Source organism: Ornithodoros turicata, chromosome 1 (genome assembly GCF_037126465.1).
Source record: "Ornithodoros turicata isolate Travis chromosome 1, ASM3712646v1, whole genome shotgun sequence".
Taxonomy (NCBI): domain Eukaryota; kingdom Metazoa; phylum Arthropoda; class Arachnida; order Ixodida; family Argasidae; genus Ornithodoros; species Ornithodoros turicata.
The window spans coordinates 20936438-20962846 of record NC_088201.1 but is presented as its reverse complement, the minus strand read 5'-3'; the positions used below and the strand labels follow the sequence as shown (position 1 = coordinate 20962846).

General features: G+C 45.0%; 1 protein-coding gene across 1 annotated transcript; it reads right to left on the bottom strand.

The window, feature by feature from the left end:
- Nucleotides 1–26132, bottom strand: LOC135397430 (homeobox protein Nkx-6.2-like). Its single transcript, XM_064629042.1, has 3 exons — nt 25565–26132; nt 6932–7101; nt 1–2108 (listed from the first exon to the last, which is right to left on the bottom strand). Exons 1-3 carry the CDS (start codon nt 26049–26051, stop codon nt 1890–1892), a joined length of 876 nt encoding a protein of 291 aa, XP_064485112.1. The 5' UTR covers nt 26052–26132; the 3' UTR covers nt 1–1889.
- Between the last annotated feature and the right edge of the window lie 277 nt (nt 26133–26409).

Sequence of the window (26409 nt, the reverse complement as noted above, 5' to 3'; positions counted from 1 at the left end):
TTGCGAAGTGAAGGCTTTTATTTTATTTCTTCAACAGAAGATGGTGTCAGTAGACAGACAGCTGCTACTGTGGATACTTGCTATCAAGTCTGTGTCTCAATATGCAATTTTCAAGACCAAAACATACCTCCTTCCTTTCTTATTTTGATGTTGTCAGCTTAAAAACAATGCGCTGAAGCGCAGTCTAAGGGGATATTTGACATGCTTTATACGATCATGGGAAGCACGTATGAAATGATTATTGATGATGACGGCGGGACCTTGTTGTAAGAGCCTTACTGCCTTAGCCTCTCTGGTACTATCGAATGAAGTTTTAGCCGATAAACTTCATTCCCTGCCTGTAAACAAGAAGGGAGAGAGAGAGAGAGAGAAAAAAAAACATATTGCAGCCGGTCCATATAAGGTGATCCAAAAGCACGACACCCTTACGCCACTCGTGGGGTAAAGGATTTTCTAACCGTCAAAAACTGAACCAACTCTTCGTGGAAGACAGGTTGAACAACGATGAATAATGATAGCTCTCTTTTCTATAAATCTGACATAAAGGAGCTTGCGGCAGGTATGGACAACTAAAATAATGTTTTGTGATGCGACGAATTGATATCTGGGGAGTTTTGCATTTCGTTTTGTTATTTGTTGTATTACATGCGATAAACAACGCGGGCTTTCTTAACCACAGTTATGTACAAGAAAGTGTACAGTGTGCCTGGACTTTATTTTCGTCGCGCAGTGTTCCTTCCTTGTAAAAAAGAAAGAGGAGCGAAGAACGGTACGAAGGGCACTCACATGTAAAATCTAAAATGTTCTTTACACTCTATGTGTTCCACGAAGAGAAGGTGGAGAGCAGTGGAAGATGGCTACAAGATGTAGAGATAATTTAAAAAAAATGAAACGTAATATGTAATTGGTTGTTACACAATTTCTGCTTGCTTTAATGCGTTGAGGGACTGGGAAAGATTTTTTTCTACGCACGGGGAAAGGGTCTTTTGGATCACCTTGCATACATAAAGGACTATATCGCTTTGGTTTTTAACTGAAAACATGAACATAGTACTTCTCACACTCACGAAATGAGAACTATATACCTACACGACTATGGACTAACGCGCCATGCAGGTAGTTTGTAAATCTATATTTACAACCGTCGTTTTTTCACAGGAGAACCAAAAGAAATTACGATGTACAGCACACTTGTGGATCGTCCGGAATTCGTCAAAATGTCAGAGGAGGACCATTATTGATATCACACACGGACACAACGACATATCCTTGAGATGAAGCACCCAATTGCTTTCACAGCTTCGCTGCATCCACCAGTGATAATGGAGGGCAATCAGTGTGTGCCACAATGAAACTTATCCCGGACTACTGTCGGGAAAATTATGTAGAGCTCTCCGACGTAGTACGCGCAGGACTTTTGTTGCGCTGTCACCTCTGGTTACCGTCTCCGTTCGACTTCGATGTTTGTTTTGCAATGGTTGCAGCCATCGTGCTCATTTAATTAAGTGTTACATGCCACCACAGGATCGAACATGTATAGTTGCAACTTGATTTCATGGTTCGTCACCCAACTACCGAGAAGCACAGGTACGATACGCCTGCGAGTTCCAGGACTCTGACCGCATCGATCACAAATAACGGGTAATGTTCTGTATCACCTGTGCAGGAAGCCCAGTTGAGGACGCTGTTTCTAGAAGGTGCCTTCTGCTTGGCACGTAAACCTCGTGTTGCGTACGTAGTACCTTGTCGCGGCGCGGTTCTGGCTTGTCCCCATCGCGGTATGTACACGTAGTACAAAGGCGCGCTATGTACACGAACTGTCCGAATAACGACGTAAGGAGTATTGCACGGGGCTCCCAATCAGGGACTGTATACGGCGGACGAAACATCTAAATCGGTGATAAACTGTCTGGCCTGTGGTCGTGTCTCAGGATGGGGTTATCCTCGTCTCGACGGAGTTTCTTGACGTCTACAGGATCGCCATCGTCGTGGTCTGAGACATCCTCATGCCGCATTTGTTCCGCTTCGGAGTCATGTTTCTTTTTCGCAGTCGCCATCTCGGCGGCATGCCGCTTTCGCCACTTCGTTCTCCGGTTTTGGAACCACACCTGTGCAAACGAGAAATTGATATTGAGAAGCCGCTCGCTCAGCGTCAACAACAACAACAACAAAAAAAGAAACTGTATGTCATATTCTTTCTTTTTTGTTGCTAGCCGCTTTGATCGACCACAATAAAAGAAATCGCGCCTTGCAACCCAGCCGAAAGAACCTTCCGTTGTACCACCGACTCATGGCGCGTAGACTTCTGACCCCTACACAAAATAAAACAAAAAGCTCAAGAGGGTAAATTTGCGTAAAAAGAGCGTCTTACATTATATGTATTCTGTCACTCACTTTGTTCACTCACTTTGTCCAAGGACGAAATTACGTTTTGAATGATAAAACAGCGCAAAAACAATTAGCATAAATTGTCTGTTTTATAAAATTATAAGTTGGAGTTCCTGGGCTGGGGTGGGGATATATTTATTAGAACAGGAAGGGGGGAAAGGAGGAAAGATCAGCCAAACGGTGTGTCGACTTGCTATTCCGCAAGAAAATAAACAGAAAAGAAAATAATTTCTCGAAAATAATTAGTGTTCCTGCTTGCTTAGGGACATGATGCTTACGACCTCCTTCTGTTTGCCTTCCTTGTCTCGCGTATACTTTTACGTTTGAGCTCCGTTCTGTTTTGCCTTTGTCGTGCATGCACTACCAGGTAGTATGTGCTATGCAGTACCTGGTGTGACAATACGATCAAGAAGCGATCTACAAGACGATCCAAGATAATTGAGAAACGCGTTTTCTACGAAGGAGCATTGACATCACCAGGGAGCGAATGATACGGAGCGAATGAATATGCACCAAAATAAAGTTGTTGTTGTCACCAGGGAAAAGCCAATTTTCTTCCTTTCTGGTGTCATGTATGTTCCAGGCGTAGCATATTATGGCGAACATTCCTGGGCGAAATGGACGGTTGATAGAGCGCAAAGGCGAAAAGGAGTCGCGGTTCAGAGGGGGCACTCTTCATAGTGGAGGCGGATCGCGTTAATGAAAGCCTTCATGAGGGCATCTGTCGAGTTGGCCGCGTGATTGGATCCTCCTCGTTCGGAACATCTATGATTGGTCTCGTGGAGGTCCTTTTGTGGGAAAATGGACGAAATTGTCACCCGCTGCGTGACAATGTGGTTCTCGTTCGCCGTCGAAAGGTCATTAAGTAAACGACGCTACTGAAACAATTTAACGGCTATTCACGGAAGGATGGCCGTGGCTAAAGGTTCTTTATGTCTCTTTGATTGGCGCTGTATGAGCTCCAGCTGAGGAAAACAAAGACGACAGAAAGTGCTTTTGGGATCCCCTGGCTTTGGCCGCTACCCCAGCAAGGCTGGTTGTAATGAGTGGCCTCGTAAGAACTCTTGGCCCATCTGGAGTCTCGCCACTTGGACGATGCCTCCCCCCGGTGTTTTCGGGCGATCCGTCAAAGGAAAGAAAAGCTTTCGGAACGTTTTGGACCGTTTAGGCGAGAAGCTGCAGCACAGTGGGTGCTTGACCGTTTAACGCGCAGTTTACTCGAAATACAATGTTTTCGACGCCATTCTAGCGCGTCGAGCAGAAAACTAAATTATTGGTTAGCATCTGTGCCTTTCATACACCTGCACGGCATGTTGGATAACTGCACGATGTTCGATAACTGCACGATACTGTTCGATAACTGCACGATGACATTAGAGTGTGTCAGCAGTTGACCGCTGGTAGCGCCACCGTGAAGTTATCGTACATACCGGAACCAATGACAGCGTGCATGACTCGGAATCTTATCCGTTGATTGGGTGCGGTAGATACGGTACTTTGGAAGCCACGTTATCAACCGTCTACTAACACTCTCTAATGTTTACCTCCTCCACATTGCCACCGTGCAGTATAGTAATAAATTAACAGCGAATGCATAGAGCGAACACCCGGCAACAAAGAATTGAAACACATACTTCCTAGTCTCGTCTTCATCGAGGTACAAACAAATATTGCGCGCACACATAGACGAAAAAAAAATGGAGAAAAACTTAGGCAGACACCGCACGTGGCCCACACAGCGCTAATACGTAATGCAGTGACTGCACCGAAGAACGCGTGTGCAACGACGTAAGTACATCTGCTATCATCGCCCTTATTATCGCGGACGCCAATTTCACGTCATCCGGACACAGAGTGCGGGGTAGTGAGGCACGCAGGGCCTATTGTCGTTCGGCGGGCCACTCTCGTGGGTAACTAATGGCACGTGTCTGCGGTAGATGTTGCTTCCCCATGGGAAACGTTTGTAGCAACAAGCGTTCGCACGATTTTGTCGCCACGTGTACGAGGCTATCACATCGTACTCTCTTTCGACCCAGCAGCTGAGACTCGAAAGCACGATGCTACGCGGAGTTGCTAAGAGTTTATTTCCGCGGCGCTTCAAGTCGCACGGAGTGAGGTCATTCTCCGCTGACATGAGCCCCGTTGAATTAAACCCAGGACCAACAGGAGAACCGTGGACGGTTACCTTCATAGGCTGATACACTAATATCTTCATTGCTTCAGTGAAAGCACGGGTTCGTATGTTTATTGGTTCTTGGTACGTGTTGTTATGCGCATGTTGATTCTCATGCTGAAAGTTGAAATAATAATAACAATAACAAAACTTGACGTGTTGATGAACGACAAATCTAGGTTAATATAGGTATTACTGTACTCAGGGGTGTTTGTTTGTTGTATCATTCTGATTTGAGCGCGTTAATATATTTCGCAACGCCAATCGGCACGCGAATTTGGATACGAGCATTTTCCTTAAGTGGGGGCGCTATTATGTTTCATTTTCGTTAAAAAATGCAAAAATAAAATTAAATATATTTTTGTTTTGTTTCAGCCACGACGGACACAAAATCGAACATGTGCCTTCCATAATTTTTGGCATCCTCCAGTTTTCATAGCGTTGCGGTTAATATACTGTACAATGCGCTCCTAAATTTTCCTAATTTACGGAAATAAGTAAAGAGCTGTTTGTTCGCGAAAAGTTGCTTGTGTACAAGAACAAATTGGTAGACGAATGAGCAAAAGTAAATAGCTTAAAATGTCGCATTGCATACTCAAATACGAAACATTCGCGACTCAGCGGAGGGCGTTGTTCGTTCTACACTTGACGGAGTTTTATTGCCCTAAACTACATTGCAGTAGCGTAAGGGTGAGCAGAAAATACTGTTGTAAATACACTCAAACTTAACTGTCGTATATCAACAACTGAAAGGATTGGTGCTCAATACCCTCCATAGAATGCGGCCCTCCATGCGGCCGAATGTACAGCAAACATCATCCGATTTTTTCAATAGAGCAATAAGGCAGCTGATTTGCATCGTGTGGGAGCAAGCGAACCCATCACCAACAACAACCATCTCCAAATTTACTGAACGAATTAGTATTAATCGCTACACTTTGGGAAGGCTGTCGCAACTAAAATGTTAATAAGGCCAGATGTAATTGAAACACGTAACATGTACATGTAAATTAAAATGGCCGCTGACGGCACCCCTCACACATCAACAGGTGAAAAGCATGCGGATTTTCGACATCTGTTGTGTGCAACAAAGCTATCCGTTAAATCAGTAACGTAAAGATATATCCAAAAGGGAAAAACAAAACAGTCACGAAGCGGCAAACTAATGCATATTCTACACGGAGTGTCCCATTGTGTACGATATTTCGAGCGTTTGCGGTGTTTGACAGGTTCTCTTTTTTTTCTCAGCAGCATAATTAATTGTCGGCCAGTAGAAGGTACTTCGACATCAGTACAGTGTACCGCCATAACGGCGGTGAATGACCCGCCACATCATCATCCCATTTATGTGTGTGACATCAGCCTCGTTGAAAATAATATATATATATCATAATTTGTTGTAGTAGCTCAGTTCAGCTGTTAACTGATTGCGAACATTTTTACAGAAGCTTTCAGAGTGTTTTCGTCCCTTGCTTAAGAATTTATTATACATGGTTCTTTTTCTGAGTAACAAGCATGGGGTAAGCCACGGCCCCCCGACGCTTTCTTGGGTGTATACTTGCTGTCCGATAAAGAAACATTTATGGTGTATCGTATATTCGTCAAAGTAGTCATAAATGATTCATAGGTCCGTTGGGGATATATTGCTCGCAGGAAATTATGCTTATCATCAAGGAAGGACTGCGAAAATCAAAACAAAAGAAAACTGAGAGGCTTTCTCAGAGTGGGGTCATCGAAAACTCAGATAGAGGTAAGATAGGGGTAAGATGTTTACTAAGTTTGTGCGTACACAACGAAAGGAAAACCACTATGCGCATTAAACAGACATACGAATGATACGAGAGCAAGTAACTATGCTGTAAAAAGAAGTAAATTGGGGCGTAATAACAGAGCTCTTCTAGTCCTCTAGATTGCAATTACTCCCCATTTTAGTCATTGGAAATGTCCCTGTCCCTGAAAATTGCTCCCCATCGCTGCAAATGGTCCTCAAACTTTGTATAAACTCCCGTGCATTTAGTCCCGAAAGGGACTAATGGTTGATGTTTTATTTTTTGTTTTTGTCTTTTACAGTGTACTGCCTGATACGATGAAGTACTACGAACAATAACAACGGAATACGTCCGAATAAAATAAAAGAAATTTCTGTCTTATTGTGTTTCAACGAAAAATTCCAGATTTTTTTTTGTCATCTCGACAGCAGTTTCCTAATGTTCATTAATTGCACGATTATAAAAAATGAAAGGATAGGAGGCAAGTAAGAGATATCTTTTAAAATGTTTTACCCACGAAATTGCTTTTACAGTAATTCGTGGCTAGCTATCGACATGACAGGCTTACGGTTCACGTATAATGAAGCGTGCAGAAGTTTACCTTTACTTGACTTTCGGACATGCCAAGGGCGTAGGCAAGTTTTGCTCTCTCGGGTCCTGCGAGGTACTTGGTCTGCTCGAAGGTCTTCTCTAAGACGTAAATCTGGTGTCCGGAGAATGTGGGCCGCGTGTGCTTCTTCTTGCCGTCCTTATCCAGGCAGTTTTGGGGCACTGCAACACAGCCGAGCAGAGCATGAGCACAAATAGGCTGACTCACCTTACGCGTAAAGCTACTCATTATTATTATTATTATTACAGTTCTTGCTCCGCAACTATACTCACATTGGCTAACACGTGTTATTTGAAATATAGGAACGAGAGCCCGTAGAGGCGCCGTTCAAAATTTGTAGCAGTGAAAACGGTTAATTTCGCGGTCTCCGCGCTCTGCAGGACGTTTAGGGAATAATTCGCGGGACTATGCGGTTGTACCATGGAGATCATCTGCGTCAGAATACTAAGTCTGAGGTTTCGCCAGGATTAAACGTGACGTTGACAATCAAGCAAACATTCTCGAGTTGAGAACGAGGGTGGAATATGACGACGTGTTTTTGGATGGAGTCAACGTCCAATAGCATAAATGTTGCCAAAGTGTGTTAAATGTGCATTGAAATAGTGCTACAATAAATTACACACGCGGCGGGTCAGTTCAACCTAGTGGGACTCATTCGCTGTAAATTACCATTTTTCTATACTTTCCCGTCATCGTGAACGATATTTCGCGGAACTTATTTTCGGGGAAAAAAAAAAAAAAAGGACGATAGCGAAATTCTGAAAAATTAGGTCATCGCGAAAATTTTTGCAGTATTTGGGAACCTTCATTATTTCCTCGTAGACAAAGCTCGGCGCATTTTACGCGCTGACGTGTACACCCACATAACGTGGTCGAATTGTGCTCTTGGCACGATGTTTGTAATATATACTGCGGTCCTCTTTCCCGCAGCAAATAACACGTGCTATATGAGTATTTGAAGTGTGAAGGAGTCCTTCCGATCGGCTGGCTAAGCCTGGTGAGGAATGAGCGTCATTCAATATGTTTCCACGTCCTGCGGCAGGTGTGTGGGGAGCTTTTGAGTGATTATTGCTCACGGAGGAAATTTACCGCAAACCGATACTTTCCCTCCCCCCCACAGCTGGCTTTTCGACGGCTGCCTCTAACGGTCAGCGCTATTGCGACGATGCTCATTCAGCGGCCGCCGATAAACCGACTCGTAATGCACACGAGGGGGAATTTGACAGCCAGCTCCGCCGCCCCATAAGTCAATGCAGCCGCTGTCAGCCACTGGCGTATTGACGCTCCGAACGTCTCGTTATTTCCGACGTAAATCGAGGGCTATACGCCCTTTCGATAAGTGGCTGCCAGCGAGATTTGTGAACCATTTGGAGAGACACGTGCCAAGTATCCCGCAGTCTTCGGGATGAGAACCCATCGGGAAGGGTGCCTCCGCCGAGCCCTTCATGGCGGTGCTGCCATCTTTGGTTCAAAACAGCGAATGTCGCTCGCTCGCGGCCACACGGGAAGATGTTTTGTATTGATAAAATGCACGGGCCCGACATACACATGCGCAGGTACGTACTCAAGTATAATGCGACCCTAATACTTTGCGGATCGTCGTATGACTTTTTCTTCTTCGTATTTTGGAGCTCTACGCAGCACGAACGAATTACGTAAGTGCATAGGGGCATAAAACAAAAGTGCTAAAGTCAGGGGATACTGTGATAAACATATTTTATTTATTTATTTATTTCCACAAAGTGGAGGAGGCGGGACAAAAAGCTATCAATGTAGCTTGGCAAGGCCCCGTGTGTACAACGGTCAAAACACTATAATCTCGCACGCATTTCTTATCTCTGAGAGCTATCTGCTGAAATTGCAGTCTAATTTCTTCTAAAAATCAGTGATTCGGCATTTAAACCTTCTTCACTTTGTAGGAACGCACACAAGGTAACGAGACTTGTGAACACTGTTTCGGGCACTGCACGCTTAATGTGAGCTAAACAGATAAGTAATTGAATATGACCTGCACTGAACGAACCCTCTGTGCAGCACACTTGAACCAAATAAATGGTTTCGATGAGTTCGAATTGCTGAACTATTTGAAAAGGCCATTGGCTCTTCCTTCCAGCTTGCGTAGGGCCCTGTTTCAGCGGAAGCCCGCAATTCAACCGCAATCGTGTCGTTCCACGTATCATGTACAACGCAAATACAAATTGGTGAAACGTTGCAAGGAGCAGAATTCATTCTCCTTGTATATCACACGGCACCCGTGAGCGTTTCAGCGGGAGCGCTATCGATGGCGGATGGGAAGGCAGCTCCATTCCTTTTCTTGACCGCAGACCGTTAACGGCGAGGACAAATGGCTGGGCGTGGACAAATCGGTGGACGCCACGAGCCGGGTCATCTTCGCCGTCCTCTGCCGTGTAGCCACAGTGATTAATCGCGCGGCAACGGAGCAGGCCCGGAGTAAATTTTGCGCGTGGGGTGTCGACGGGAAGGAGCTTCCTGGCGGACGGATTAATTTCGCGGGGCCCGAGGATCCAAAGGGCTGCGGGAGAAGCTGATAGATTAGCCTTCTGCTGCTCCGCCTCTATTAGCTTGAAGTGGCTGAGCGAGCTCGGGCATTTTGAAGATAACAAGACCGTCTTCGATGAAGTTCCAAGGATGGTGACTGTAGTTTACGTGTCGGTTCCTTTGCAATGGCCGTGTCCTAGCGCGTTTTTTTAGATTCATTTTCCTATGGGAACCGTGCTAAATGTAGTGACGTAAAATACCCTCCAGCGAACTGTTCCCCAGACATGGTAAGCAAGAACGAAGCAAGCGTTGCTTGCCGTGTTTGAACACAACTAACACGCACTGTATATGTGCTCCCTCCGCAGTTCTCAAGACTCCTTTAATGGCGTAGCTGCGAGTGAAATGAATTCGTCGCATTCAAGGCGGGGGTTCTGCAATGCAAGATTATGCCACAACAGAAAATCTTTCTTTTTGTAAAATACATTCGATGGTTACCTGAGGTAGAGCAGAGAGTTGAAATAATTTGCTTTGTCTCTTGGTCTTTCTCTTCGGTAGAGGAAGAATAGGCGCAAGCGAGTTTAAAAAAAAAAGAAAATAAAGAGAGAAAACCCGGTGCACTCGGTAGTGCGTAATGCAGTAGGCACTTCTTACGCGGTAGGCAACAGGAATTATAAAAGAATACAAAACCCTCCGAGAATTTTCCACCAGGCTTCTTGGGCTTCATGTTACGAAGCTTACACAGTGACAACGCGAGCGACAAAAGCATTGTAAACTTTGTAAAAAAAAGCAGAAGCGAAGTAGCAAGCCATGAAATGGTTGGTGCCGCTCTCATGTGATGCGAAGGGGACACGAAGCAGGAGCCTCATGGCAAAGCCCGCTTGGAGAGAGATTGGGAGCCCCGTATTGATTACGCACTTGATCAATAGTTTGCGCCAGCAGTTCGCAACTGCTTAATGAATCCCTTCGCTCGCTACTGGCACTCGCTTGGCCCCACATTCTTCCGGCTAAAGGAAATGAGATCTAAATAATTACCTCTAATAAAACGGTCGTTAATACGCACTCGTGCTATGCCCCCTTGTACTCATATTAACCTCGCTGCTGTCTTGTTGCTGTTCGATGAATAGGCACGTAAATTATGTCCTCCCCTCGACGCCTTTTGCATCGTATCGTGCTTTTGGCTGGGACAGAGCGATTCGTCATTCGAAGCTCATTAGTGCAACGCATTAAGCGTCCAATCTTTTTATAACGTCTTCATATTCGATGCTCGTAAACAGGCCGTCCAAGAGGCCGAGGATTGTTGTACGACATCATAGTGTGCACAATCACGCGGTATCAGTTCTTGCTTCAGGGTTCGGTGGTTGTAGAGCACGAACGAAAAGCGGACGACGGATTCACGACGAAGCATTCGTGTTGAATAGAGGGGATATTGGACCAGGAAAGAGCCTTCGGAAAGAGCTCAAACAACATTCGTTATTTTAATTTTTTTCCTTCTTTATTTAGGTCCCCAATTTACTACGTAGTCAATAAATGGTGTATTATTTAATTACATCACATGAATCCCCCATTTTACTGTCAGAAATGTGCATAAATGCGGTCGGTAACGCGCATTAAATTATCTCTTCTATATGTGGACGGAGGTGGGGTCACGCCGTGCTTGTCACGTCCACGTAGTACTTGAGCCAGCATCCCTCTCGCATTTCCTTTTTTTCTTTGTCTACTGAGCTTAGTATCCCAGGTTTATAGACCAGGCAGAGGTATTTATAGCAATTTGCAGAGGTAAATGTTGCTTCCTGCGCAGTTTGTTGGAAAATTTCGGCGCACGTTTAGCGATCTCCGGAGAGTCACAGTTATCTGCATGCAGTTCAACCTTTCAGGACGTGCACCATATCACCACAGATATAGGCTGACTCACATCACGTGTAATCTGTGTCTTGAGTTCTGATCGCGATACTCTATTCCTCCAAAACGGTGTTGCCTCTTCGGGGATGTACAACTGGTGTGCATTGAGAATACCTCTTGAAGCCGCGATGTTCCCAGATAGATTTTGTTGTCGAAGCTGACGACGTCGCCCGTTTTGATCCTCTTTCTGCCGAGTTTGCCAATGGCGAAATGATTTTATGATGGAGACGAATTGTTCAGTCGAGCCGGGGAAGGTGCCTACCAAGTTTGACTGCGCATCTCAAAGAAGCCTTCAAGGCAGCGCGATGGTTCTACAACCTGCACAGATTGATAACGCAGAAAGGAATTTCTCACTGTCGCTTAGACCCGTTTTGTAAAGCATCAAGAGCACACGCTCGCTTCCATCATATGTGAAAAGTCTTACGCCGTCCTGCAGAGTGGCTGATGCCATTTATTTGCTTCCGCGCGACGTGAGGCGCGTGTCTGTATAAATAGGAGTGAAAGCCGAAAAATCCTGGAAAGTGATTTTATTATTATTTTTTTTGCAATACGATGTCTTGTATTTTACGATAACATGACAGCGAGGTGCGAGAAACTGACATTTTTCTTGTCCGCATCGTCATCATCATCGAGAAGTTAACCAGCGGCAATGCCGAGCGGGTTAAGGCGTCCCCGCCCGTTGGTGCTAGCCAAGGTCGTGCTGAAGACTGGGAGGTGGTGGGTTCGAGTCCTACCACAGGCTGTGCTATCTGAGGTTTTCCCAGGGTTTTCCGGAGACTTTCCAGACGAATGTCGGCACAGTTCCCCCTCAGGACGCATACTAACCATCCCCCACTCCTTCCTGCTGTCCTCTCTCCATTTGTTCACATCTGTACGCCGCTCATAGCCACAGTTGCTTGCTAACACGTAATTAAAAAAGAAAAAAATATATATAAGAAGTTGACGGCGTTGAAGAGGGACGAAGTTAAGGGGTTTTACCCTCTGGCGCTAGCAGGTGATGGAGAGTAGCGGACAAGTTAACAGGGTCGTACCGGGCATCACCTGCTGGCATGCGATACGAACCATTCACGTATAGTTGCATATTGCTCAGCTTTCAGAAAGATTCGGGTTCGTAACTTAATCTTTGCGTAGTTATAATTTTCCAACTATAAACCGCAGGTCCGTATAAGACTCAAAGGACGTGTCTCTCACTTTTTACATTACGTACGCGCATACTTAGCTTACCTACTTACTTTCTCATATAAGTGATTTGGAGTAGTCAGCTCCACGGTTATAGGAGCCAAAATCTCCGTATTGTTCCTGCTACACTTAACAACCTAACCTAACCTAATACCTCTCTGAGATAGTTCTTGCTGTTGCGACGCGTGAAACATTGCAAATAGTCCGAAGAGGTAGGAAGGGAGTTGCCTCAGGACAGAAGCCGCCGATATTTCGAACAGAGACTGTTCTTCTTCTGGGCCAGAAGAAGAACAGTCTCTGTTCGAAATATCGGCGGCTTCTGTCCTGAGGCAACTCCCTTCCTACATCTCTACCGGTTCGCTGGATTTCTACCCATCTAAATAGTCCGAAGAGTGGCTTTCAAAGCATCATCCTGCATATACTCTACATTGCGAAAGTTGCGGAGATATTAATAATTCTCGTCGTATTCCACAGCACTTTCGATACCTCTGTATCTCATGCTCTGTAGCATCCGAGCATCACTGTTTTGAGTGATGCGAACAAACCCTGGTTGCCCTTGGCAACCCGGAAAAGAGAGACTGGAACGAAAGAGAGGAGAGAAAGATGCTTTCGGCTTGTCTACTGCTTTTGATGAAGTTGATGCTAGACGGCATCGCCTGTTTTCGTACCAGTATGACAACTCTTGCCCCATGTCATAGTCATGATTTATCTGTTGTTGCTGTTTTGTCGCATATACAATTTGAGAAGATACGACATTTCTCATTAACAGCGTGTAGTACAAGGTGTCTATACCGAGAAACATGCCAATTAAGGTCGAATAATAAATCATTCACGTTTGCGTCGTTATTTCTGTCACCATTATAGAGTGCTTACTTGCTGTTGCTTTTTTACTTTCCGGTATACCCAATATTTTACTATTATTAAGACTCCAATACTCCGTGTTTACAGGCGTAAGTCATGGCTACTTCGGTGTTATTCTCATAGGAAGGAGACAAGAAGCCATTTCTTGCTTACTGTTGCCACCCATTAAGTATGTGTCGTCAGCCTAAAATGGATGTTGTATAGCGCTATAAAGTTTCATTGATATTATGGACAGAGGACGTTTTGTGTTGCTGCCGTACAAGTGGTTACTGATGTTTACTCTGAAATGTCCTCATTTATTGCGCGTTTTATTGATATTATGATCCATGAAACACTGACCACGGCGTAAATTTGGTAACTTCAGCGTAACTGAGCGTTGTTCAGCGCTAAGCTAACCTGTTTTGATTCTCAAACTACGCTTTATTCTTGATGTTGACTATGTCGCTGTAATGTGCGTGAAATAAAATACGTCTCAATTGTTAATTGTGCCAGCGGAGCATGATTTTTCTTCCGCCAGTTTTGTGTACGGGTATTATTTTAAGGAATGCGGACGCAGGGAACACGCTATAAATTACTTCATGTGTATCATATGGTATAATAGAATGCGTTTTCACTGCGCAGTTGAAAAATAGCACACGAATTTAGAAAAGCCGTTGTACCGCAGTAAGGCACTGTTGTGCAAATACCAGCAACGACGGCACACTTCAGTGTTTGAGTGCTTAAGTAAAACAGACTGATGAGCATTTGATTAGCCCTTGAGATTTCTTCGTATAGCGTGAGAGTACACTTTAAACGCGGTGCCTGGGAGCCCAGCACAAAATGGTGGCTCTATGCCCTCATTTGGCCCTCATCATGGGCCCCGCGTTAAGCTCAACTGGCGCCGGCAAAATGGTTTCCTTCATTAAGTCGGATTCATTTAGCTCCCATTGCAGGAAATTGCAGTACGCGAGGGAGACGACCAGCCAATCCGTGGATGCCGCTGGATCACGTGGTACGCTCGGTCCTAAAGTCTCATAGAATCGCAGGCGAAGAGCCGATTTGGACATGTCCGCCAAAAAGAAGAAAGAGAGTGCTCGTTTGTGAAATGACCGCTGTTACGAGCGGGGTCTTATTGTCGGAGGCGGAACCAATTCATGGAGCGTGTTACTAAGGAGTTTTCTGCAACGGTTAGCATATTTGCTTGTCGATGGCTTTTGTTTGACATAATTGTACGCACTTGGGGTCACCGCAGAGGGGTGTTTCTCATCATGAGGATGACTGGGCATTTCGAGAGCGCTTTTGGAGAATAGCCGACTGACTTGGGACGTTGTGCCTTTGCGCGATTTTAGTGCAGTTGTGTAATATGAAGTGTAACGTGGGCGTACAACGGTAGAACTTTTTTCCGTGTTAGGCCAACACGAGACAGGCTTGCCGTTGTTGACCTCGCTCATGTGGACAGCGGCACGACTGGAGCTGCGATGAGATTAGACGAGATGATAAGATATGATATGTTGAAATGATGACAGTCGACAGTGTTTGTGGCTGCGGCGGTGTGAACTTGTCGAAAGTTTCGTTGCAGGCCGGTCACTGCTAAGATTGGTGAGAAGTCCCGTGAGAAATAAACTCTTTGGGCGAGTTCAGTTTATTGGAGGAAGCAGACTACACTCTTAAAAATGAACTTCACCTCATAGCACGCTCCTAGCCAACCATTATCTCGAATGATATCGTTATCTGCCCTGATTTGTTGAAAACGGGGGGCGTACGCCATTTCTGTGACACTTATGCTGTTCATAATTGTCACAGAAAAGGCGTACGCCCCGTGTTTTCAACAAATCGGGGCAGATAACGATATCATTCGAAATAATGGTTGGCTAGGAGCGTGCTATGCGGTGAAGTTCATTTTTAAGAGTGTAGGCTGCAAGTTTTGGACCATCACTCAGTGAAAAAGCCTCTGGGATGTACACTCTAAAATAGAACTTCGCCGCACAGCACGCTGTGCTCGAACCATTGCCGTGAATGATAGGTTTATCGCTTTTGATTCCACGAGAGAGGGGGCGTACGCTTTTTTGTGTCAGTTTGGATATATTATAAGTGACACAAAAAGGCGTACGCCCCCCCCCCGCCCCTCTCTCTTCGAATCAGAAGCGATAACCCTATCATTCGTGGCAATGGTTGGCGCACATCGTGCTAGGCGATGAAGTTTTGTTTTTAGAGCGTAGGACATCATCCAGCGTGCAGTTCCTGCAGTGTCCAACGTATTTTTCCCGCACCTCAGCATATTAAAGAGAACGGCACCACATAACACGCTCCTATAGCCGACCCTTATCCCGAATGACATCGTTCTCGCACTGATTTGTTGAAAACACGAGGCGTACGCCTTTTTGTGTCAGTTGTGCAGTTATGACAATTCTCATAAAAAGGCGTACGCCCTGTGCTTTCCACAAATAAGGGGTGAAAAAAATAACGGTATCATTCTGTGCAATGGTTGGCCTTCAGCGTGCTGTGTGGTGAAGTTCTGTTTTAAGTTAAGTGTATATCACTCCCCTGATTTGTGGATAATGCGGGGCGCACGCCTTTTGTAACAATTATCATAACCTCACACGTATCACAAAAAGGCGTACGCCTCTCGTTTTCAACAAATCCTGGGAGCGAACGATGCCATTCTGAACAATACGGTTGGCTAGGTGCGTGCCATGCGGTGAAGTTCTGTTTTCACCATCACCACATAAGTGAGGCAAACAACGGCAAGCCGGTCTCCTCACCACCACCACCATCTGTTTTTAGAGTGTATAATTCACGAGGCATGCATGTTTGACCAAAATATGCACCTTTAACTCCGGGCCGTTGCTGGATAGAAAAAAAAAAGTAAAAAAGGAATAACCCAATACCACAAGAATGTGTGAATAGCATCCGAATTCACCCGGAATTAGAGATTAAAAAATAGCACCGGATCCCCCCCCTCCCCCTCCTTCCCCCCTGGGTCTGGGAAAGACATTTAACCCGAAAAAGTCAGCCGTAATTGTATTCCGATGGGTTGTTACAACGCCATTTAGGTTAGTGTGTGTTCGAACTTCTCGTAGTCCTAATCCTAAGTATAGTCCCTCCAATCACAGCCATATCAGTGGCCATGGCTACCATGGAAACGGACGATCCACTTCGAGCCACACAGGCAGCCACTCTTAGCCACAGGTTTTCTGTGTTTGAAATTGTCTGCGCGAGTGGACCAAGCGGACGACAGCGCAACTTTATATGCGGCATATCGAAATAAGGAAAGAGGATTAGTGCCTTCTTTAGTCTAGATAGCTTTAGTTGTTAACGCTGGAGCATCTTTTTTTTTTAAATTGTTGTTGTTGTTGACTAATGTACCCCCCATAATGCAACTGTTTAATTCTTTGTATAATCTTTGCTGCAAATTGCTGGTCACTAGTGTGTGTCAGTACTAAAATATCATTCTAATACGTGGTGAATGTGGTCTAATACGTGGTGGTAAATGCCTTGCCCGCTTTTCACATTCTCTCTTATGCATGTACAATCTAAAAGTAATTTTAGAACAAAAATTAGTTAAAATATGCCTATCTGAATATTGTATGGAAGCCAACCTCACAAGAACAACGTTGGAGGAGTGTACTTGTCTACCAAGATGTTCGAACGGGAACTAACAGGCGCAAAGACGAAAGGCGTACTCCAGTCGCTAACTACGTCAGATGATGAGGTGCGCCGCTGAAACAAAGCAGGATGTAGGCCTAATGCAATTCCGTGCGCATACCCTGGATAAAGAAATGCTGCGGGGCAGCGAGCTTCCCAGTGCAGTTCTGTTCTTGCTAAAGCTTCTCTACTAAGTGGTTCACTATGAGCACTAGCAAAGTAACAAACAACAACAGCAACTTTATTTTCAGATGAGCCAAAGTAAGGCGAGCCTTACATTGCTGATTCCCATGCAAATACAGTTCGAGCGGCGTTGAGTCCCTTTGTATGTTGTATGGAACTGTTTTGCAAGCTACATAGTACGTATTTCTAGTGGTCGGGCCGTCCGTATAGTGGAGTTCTGTCCAGGACGTTTCATGTTTGAGTTTATTTTTTACAACAGAGCATAATGGACGACGCTTCATTCTTCAATTTGCTTGTATAGTGGGGACCATTAATCGGAGATTGTTCATCTAAGAAATGAGAAGAAGCATTTTTGTTCCATGTCTGGGGGAAAACTAGCGGTATAGAGACACGTCGGCGTCCGCCTAACGAGCTTGGTTCCCCACTTTGACTATGGTCACTATTGCACACCGGTGGCAAGCACCTAACAGTCTTCACAATTATACTCTGTGTGTCAACTAATATGTGTGCAAGTCGTAATCGGTCCTTGTCATCAGAGGAACTTCCCAGCCGTCTCTAAGCGTTGCTGCTGCTTTTTCGAAACGCTTCTAACTCTAAGGAGCTGTACCCCGTTCGGTGAATGAAACGTGACACGGAAGGACAGCCGCCACGCACTATATTGCTCCTTATCTGGACTAGGGTAGTTCAAGGGTTTGGTCCAGCGATGCCGATAATTTACGATCCATCAGTCTGTGTATTCACGCAGTTATGATTCTGTTCGGAGAGATATAGGGGCTGGCTCCTATCGCGACGAACGCCAGAGGCCGATGTATTTATTGTGTTTGCCGCTCACTGGAGATTTACGAGCAACGCGATTACTTATTCCTGGACGATGATATCTTTGACGTTGTTAACGTGAGTTCAAATCCCTTGTTTTCCTCGCATTACAAAACTGCGGTATCCTGTAGTGGGCCATTTTTGTGTATTCCTTGGTGAGCACAGGGAATAACGTTTAGGTCACGACGAGAACAGGGACGGAGACAGAAGGGAGGGCAGAGAGCAACTTGAGTTCACCACTGAGCGCAACAGATTTTAAGTACAGAAAAGACCAGAAGGACACAGCTTTAGAACGAGCAGAGGATAACCCCACGATCTCCACTCTAAAAACAGAACTTCACCGCATAGCACGCTGTGCTCCAACCGTTGCCACGAATGATATGGTTATCGCTTCTGATTCGAAGAGAGAGGTGGGCGTACGCCTTTTTGTGGCAGTTTGGATGTATGATAATTGCCACAAAAAGGCGTACGCCCTCCTCTCTCTTCGAGTCAGAAGCGATGACCCTATCGTTCGTGGCAATGGTTGGAGCACAGCGTGCTATGCGGTGAAGTTCTGTTTAATAGAGTGATCACTGATCACATAATAAGGAAGGTCAATTCCCGGTCGACGTTAGAGCTAAGGTTTAGGTTACAGGAATGAGGTCTACCGTTCGGAATTTAAACAAGTACACGCTCAGAAATGAACTTCACCGCATAGCACGCTCCTCGTCAACCATCATCTCGAATGATATCGTTATCTGTCCTGATTTGTTGAAAACGGGAGGCGTACGCCTTTTTTGTGACAATTATGAATACCATAAGTGTCACAAAAAAAAAGGCGTACGCCTCTCTTTTTCAACAACTCAGGACAGATAACGATATCATTCGAGATGATGTTTGGCTAGGAGCGTGCTATGCGGTGAAGTTCATTTTTAAGAGTGCAGTTCCTGCTACACTGTAAAAACAAAACTTCACCGCATAGCACGCTGTGCGCCAACCATTGTCGCGAATGGTATGGTTATCGCTTCTGATTCGAAGAGAGAAGTGGGCGTACGCCTTTTTGTGGCAGTTTGGATATACGAAATTGTCACAAAAAGGCGTACGCCCACCTCTCTCTTCGAATCAGAAGCGATAACCCTATCATTCTTGGCAATGGTTGGAGCACAGCGTGCTATGCGGTGAAGTTCTGTTTTTAGAGTGTAGTAGTCCCTGCTACCAATTCAGTGACACCTCATATCCGGACTAAAGGAGGCTACACTCCAAACGCTGATAAAAAAGCTAATTGTAGTAGCTGAACTTCACCAGCAACGTCGTTGCGGGTTCAACGATTATTGAACATAATCATTCAATTGAACTTCACCGCATATGCACACTAAGAGCCAAAAGTCATTCAGAATGACATCACTTAGTTTCCTCATTTTTTGAAAATGGGAGGCTTGCGCCTTTTTGTGGCAATTTAGAGGCGTGTTGGCAGGGCCGGCGAGGGGGGGGGGCAGGGGGGCGAGTAAGGCGACCGCCTTAGGCCCCGCGCACGAAGCCCTCAACCAGGGATTACTTCAATCTCCGACTGCGAAAATCCTATCATTTCTTATCTTTTCGTTACTGCTGGTGTGAAACAGGCCCCGCGATGTGCCTTTGCCTCAGGCCCCGCACACCCCTACACTCTTTAAAATGAACTTCACCGCATAGCATGCTCTGCGCCAACCATAATCTCGAATGACATCGTTATCTGCCCTGATTCGTTGAAAACGGGAGGCGTACGCCTTTTCTGTGACACTTATGCTGTTCATAATTGTCACAAAAAAGGCGTACGCCTCCTGTTTTCAACAAATCAGGACAGATAACGATATCATTCGAGATTGTGGTTGGCTACCTATGAGCATGCTACGCGGTGAAGTTCATTTTTAAGAGTGTAGCACCGGCCCTGCGTGTTGGTTGCCACTAAAAGGCATAAGCCCTGCTCTCTGCTCAAATCGGAAGCGATAACTATCTTTCGGCGCAATGTTTGGCTCAGAGCGTGTTATGCGGCGGAGTACAGTTTTCAGAGTAGGGCCTCGAGTCCACTTTGTCACAAAGAATTTATCTTCCCTACACTCTAAAAACAGAACTTCACCACATAGCACGGTGAAGGCCAACCATTGTACAGAATGATACCTTTATCACTCCCGATTTATGGAAAGCGCGGGGCGTACGCCTCTTTTTGGAACTGCATAAGTGTTCCAAAAAAGGCGTACGCCTCTTCGGCGGCGCCTTTTAATCTTTCAGGGGGCAGAACGGTGTTATTCGCGATGGTGATTGGTTAAGAGTGTGCTATGTGGTGAAATCTTAAATTTCGGCCGTCACACCATCTCATCTCATCCTGGCTACAGTCGTGACGCAGCCCACATACGTGAGGTCAACAACGGCAAGCCGGTTTCGAATTATCTTCTTTGCAATGGTAAAAGAGTAAAATTTCTATGTCCGATATCTTTCGAGACTGCCGATCACGACCTTCATTCGTTTCCTCGATCTCTCGAGGTGCAACCGACTACCTGTTACCGGTCACCATTTTCCAAAGCACAGGACATTTCCCTCTATTTTGTTGTTGCTGCTTCCAGAAACCACAGGAAAACAAAACGCTGCAACTTCATCTCGATCTGCGCAAAATATATTGCTGTATCACGAGTGAATGGAGAATGACGCGTAATGCCAAACAGTTCTTCATAGTTTTTGCAGCGTATCTAACTCAGGGTGGGATACTCGTAAGCCAAAGAATACAATGCAGTGTTAACAGTTTTTGCTCATATCAACCGTGTTAAGAAGAAAGAAATAGGAAGGGCTTCTGCACATAAGGAGACCCCCTATTCCATGACATGTAGAATAATTATGTCCATAGAAACTATCTTGCGCACCAATGTCCAGGAAGATTTGCAAGAATGAACAAAACGCCGACGAAGCTCTACAGTCTTAGAAATGAACTTCACCGCATAGCACGCTCCTAGCCAACCATCCTCTCGAATGATATCGTTAGCTGTCCTGATTTGCTGAAAACGGGAGGCGTACGCCATTTTTGTGACAATTATGAACAGCATAAGTGTCACAAAAAAGGCGTACGCCTAGCGTTTTGAACAAATCGGGTCACATAGCGATATCATTCGAGTTGATTGTTGGCTAGGAGCGTGCTATGCGGTGAAGTTCATTTTTAAGAGTCTTAAAAATGAACTTCACCGCATAGCACGCTTCTAGCCAACCATCAGCCGGAGTGACATCGTTCTCTCCCCGATTTTTTGAAATCGGGAGGAGTACGCCTTTTTGTTACATTTATGCAGAAATGTTAATTGTCACAAAAAGGCGTACGCCCCCCGCTTTCCACAAATCAAGAGTTATAGAGGTATCACTCTGTACAATATTTGGCCTTCAGCGTGCTATGCGGTGGAGCTTTGTTTTAAGAGTGATAGCAAGTACCAGAAGCCGTCTCGTATGATTTACTTCTCTGATACCTCACGGATATTTATCCGATTCGATTATTTGCGCATGATTAGTATTTAAAGACAAGACCCGTAGCAATACGTGCTTTGACAAATATTGTGCATAAAAACAATAAGAACATTCGGGTGTAATTGGTCAACTATCTCGCCATTTGGCGTGTCCTACACTCTTGCAACAGAACTGCACCGCGTTACACGTTCCTATCCAACCATCGTTCTCTCGCCTAATATGGGGGGCGAACGCCTTTTTGTGACACTTATGCAGTTATGTTAAGTGCCACGAAGGCGTGCGCACCACGTTTTTCGTCAATCAGGTGCGAGAACGGTATCATTCTGTCCGATGGTTGGCCTTCATAGGGTGTTATGTGGTGAAGTTATGTTTTAAGAGTGTACACTCTAAAGACGGAGCTTCACCGCATAGCGCGCTTCTAGCCAACGATCATACCGAATGACAACTTGCACTCCCTTGATTTGATGAAAACGGGGCGCGTATGCCATATTTGTGGCAAGTACGAACTGCATACTGTATGTCACAAACATGGCGTACGCCCCCCGTTTTTAGCAAATCGGGGGGAAAGAACGATGTCACTCGGGGTGATGATTGGCTAAGAGCGTGCTATGTCGTGAAGTTCCTTAAAAATGATGTAACAAAAAAAAAAAAAAAAAAAAAAAAAGAAGAAGAACGAAAACAAAAAAAGTCACAGTCCTCGAATTTGAATTTTATAGTCTTGGTCTTTCGTTGCCAACCTTTGTTGCGCGTGCACTCTTGAAAATGAACTTCGCCGCATAGCAAGCTCCTAGCCTGATTTGTTGAAAACAGGAGGCGTACACCTTTTTTGTGACACTTATGCTGTACATAATTGTCACAAAATACGCGTACGCCCTCCGTTTTCAACAAATCAGGGCAGATAACATCATTCGAGATGATGGTTGGCTAGGAGCGTGCTATGCGGTGAAGTTCATTTTTAATAAGAGTGTGGATTCGAGTCAGAATGATTTTTCTTTAATTTTGCTACTTGTGCTCCACCTCCGATCCCGCATGAATCATATTGAGTCAAGGCGCAAATCACAATATTATGTTTTTGAATGCGTCTTCACATAGTCCTTGCACTTGTACATGCACTTTTTTTTTTTTGTTGGTATGTCTGTTGAAGTGTTTGATCACCTGCATTGTCGTAGAGGACGCGTGTTTATTATAACAAATAAAATAAACGCATCGTGCTATTCTCGTACTAAAATATGCGGTATGCTAATATTGGAAGCTTATTAGCTTATGAATATTTTCGTAATTTGAATTCAATTCGAAACCTGTGCTGTTCAAAATTTTTCAAATATTCGATAATCACAGTCTGCTTTTATCGTAAAAAAAAAGAAACAAAGAAACAATTTGCTCACTTATCTCTTCGTTTTTCTCTGTTTTGAGCAGGTACGCGAGATTTTTCAGTGTATACTAGAAATGTTCTCCGCAACTGCACACTTTCGCGAGCAGAGGCTGCATATAGGTACGAGTATCCACACTATCAGTGCTGTTGTATACTTGCAGACAGAAGTATGGATACAAATTACGTACGAAATATTTCTGCAATCAGTCAGTATTAAATGAAAGTAAATAACTGAATTGCTGGTTGGAGTTGGGTACGGAAGAGGTGATGGGTAATAGCACGAGTTACGAAGTGTTATACGTAATATAGCGCTTGACCAGTGATTTGACCGACAAGAAAAGAAAGGGTTACGAATCAACGTCTCCTTTATGTTTGTTTTCTCAATCAAACCAAACCAAAGGGCGAAACCATTACGGCGCTGCACTCTGTATAGACGCTGTCTTGCGCACCGTCGAATCTGAACCACGAGCAAATGGGGATGTCAGTCGACGTCAGATAAGTAAACGAATTCAGCAAAGTATATCCGTTCGTTGACGTTTTTTCTGGCCGGCTGGCCGGCCTTCCATTTGATTTGGCATTGCGATGGTTGTAGACTAGTGCGTTTGTTGCGTTAAAGGGAGCCAGCCAATATGGCTGGTCTTCCACGATGATGCCAATACATATATTTGATGCCAATACACTTTTCTTGCTTGGTGGTAATACACGTCTTGCTTCGATCGCGTCCCACAGTTCGCAATATACCCTGCTTTGCGACTGCCCCATCCTCCCGATAGCAATACAAGAATACACCCTGTCTTCATAGCAAGAGCGTCAACAACGCAAAAGAAAAAACAAAAAAAAGGAAGAAGAAGAAATGAAACTTTTTCTCACTCATCTAATCAGTCAACAATGCATGCATTTTCTTGTTGAGAATGTGCCGATATGGCATTCAGGTAGTATTGCGTGTTTTGTTGTATTATTCTGGTATAGTTGTGGTCGAGCCTTGTGCATTGGCCCGTCCTCCAGACTTCAATAAGAGGAATAGTTGCAGTCTTGTCCTTTTGAAATGTTAAAGGGGACCAGTTCGTGTGACTGGCCGTCCACACTGATGCCAATGTACACGCGTTAATTTTACTAGGATGTGTATTGTGCTTTGCACTGTACAGATACCATCGTCCTTTTGTTCACATTATGCATGATATGCCAATAAATTTCTGTGCTTATAATCAAATCAGAATGTGAATTGACTCATCCTCCAGTCTTCAATAGAAGATCAAACGAATATTTTAAATATGATGACGTCAACACAAGAGAACACAGGAGCGTGGAAGTGATGAAACACGTATTTCCGATGTACTATACTCAGACTTGTACGTATCTTGGGTAGCGTTCTCAAGATAGTGCTTTAAATGCTTTCGTTTGCATTTGAGTACCTTATCCAGTATTTTTTGCATACTAAGTAAGGTATCTGCATCCTATTTCAAATCACAAAGGAGATTGATAACATGTTACGAGTCCAGTCCAGTGTCTCTCTGTCTCCTCAAGGAAGGTTATTTGTCGAAGAAAGAGAGGAAGGCAGACAGGCGGACATTTTGAAATACTACGACTACGGGTCGATGAAGCCTATATAGAGCTTTAAAAAAAGATTATCTGTTTGACGACCAATCCTCAAGTACCTTAAATGTACCCTAAATACTTTTTGAGATATTTACCATTTTGCTATAATTAAATTCCTTTCCAGGTATTTGATATAGTCTAAACTACATACTGTAGTTATACTAACATGTTCTACGTATCTATATACATGTATACTTCATCTCTTCGGTTCACGTGGTAAGTGTCCGTCTCGAGTTTGCATATGCATTATGCGTTCAGAAAACAGCTTTCTATACATCGCCTCGTTGCCTCATTCCCTGTGAAACCTTTCTTCGGTAACATTTACTAAACAAGGAGTTAAAACGCGGAGTTTCACTGTGGAAAAATAACATTAACAAGTTTCTTTTCGTGGCGTGTCTCTACCCCCATTGCTCGCAGTAATCTTCGTGGTATATTCATGGAGGACGGATCTGGAGTGGTCGCGTCACGCGGCCATGTAGTTATCTGTGTTTGTAGCGAGAATTCTGTTCGACTACGTCCATTGTCAGAATTACTTTCTACAAGTACTTTATCTGTATGCGATATCGCCCATTCATAAACCGTTAAGGAAAATACAAACATATGGGGCCCCATGATCCAATGTCTTACACTGGCACACTTAGTTGTGTCATTGCAATCCATTGGGTCGTGTAGCCCCTTACAGGTGAATGAAAATATTTCTTTCTCGTTGTAGCTCACCATTATGGATTTCGAACTGCTTGTACGATTTTTCTCGGTGTACGCGTGCGGTTCGCATAGCCGATATGTCTGTGGAAGATACTCTTGCTACAACGACAGTTTCGTTATGACGATATGTCGGCTAAATTTCTCTTATAATGCGGAACAACAATAATTTCGCATGCACCCGGGATTACGTTATGAAGAACTGAATGCGTCCTATCTGCCGTGCAGTACATCTCTTTTGTGTAGGCGTGCAATGTATTGGTAAAACCTGTAAAAGCCGCTTCAGAAGTTCTTATCTCGCCCGTTAGCAAGTTTATGATTAAAATAGATGCGTTGTCAAGGAAAAGGCCCATTCCTACAGTGAATAAATGGCGTTGTGAAGTATGTGCTACAGGTGGAGTGTCTGTGGAGCATGACCATGTGTCACGTGCTCTCACCTGAAGCCGAAGAGAGACGGTCCCTCCACAGTGACGGGTTCTGTACGACACTTGGCCAGTACAAGTGTGGCCTTCCGGGAAGGTCACTCAGTCCCATCTTATGCAGTCCGTTTGCAGGATTGAAGTACATGCCTGCACCGACCCCAAGTCCAAAACGGGGCAGCCCAATGGCACTGAGGCTAGCGGCGGGCCCGACGGCCGTCTGTCCGATGGGCCGGCCCAGAATGTCGTTGATCCCATGCGGAGTCCCGGAGGCCATCGTGTAGGCGCAAGACAAGGCAGTCTGTGGCTTAAGGGGCTGCGACGCTGGGGTGTAGTGGGCCTGGCTGGCACTTGCCTTGAGGTCGGCCATGGAGTGAAGTGCGGCCAGAGGTGGATTGCCCAGCAAAAAAGCGTTGGGGCGAGAAGACTCCATGTTGACGTTGAGCATCGAAAGCATGGACGAAGCGCTGGTAGCTGGGCTTGCCCCGCTGTTAAATTCCAGCATGGCTGGCCGGCGGGAGCTGCAGCTGCCTGGGCATGGGATGCCGACGGCGACGGACGGTTCTTTGGAGAGTTGAATCCGCGAATGCCACCACCGTTTTGTGAGCACGAGAGCGGGGAGGTTCGGAGGCGGAGCACGGGTCGAAGATGGGCTGCGCCATTGGAGAACGCTGCGGTCCAATGGTGGGAGCCCTGCCCCTCCTGGGGGAGCCGCCATGCAAGTTGACTCAACCAATATGTCGTATTGTTATAGATCGACAGGGTGACTACATAAAGGTTGCTTCCCGTACAGCGCTGGTACAGCTGATTGTATCTCATGGATTCGCATGGGAGCCTCTTTAGCGATTATAGTACGCACTTCA

Coding starts and splice junctions, on each gene's coding strand:
- LOC135397430 (XM_064629042.1), bottom strand. CDS start 26,051: ATGCTGGAATTTAACAGCGGGGCAAGCCCAGCTACCAGCGCTTCGTCC. Junction 7,102..25,564: donor CCGTCTCTCTTCGGCTTCAG/GTGAGAGCACGT, acceptor GCTGTGTTGCAG/TGCCCCAAAACTGCCTGGAT. Junction 2,109..6,931: donor TGTCCGAAAGTCAAGTAAAG/GTAAACTTCTGC, acceptor TCGTTTGCACAG/GTGTGGTTCCAAAACCGGAG.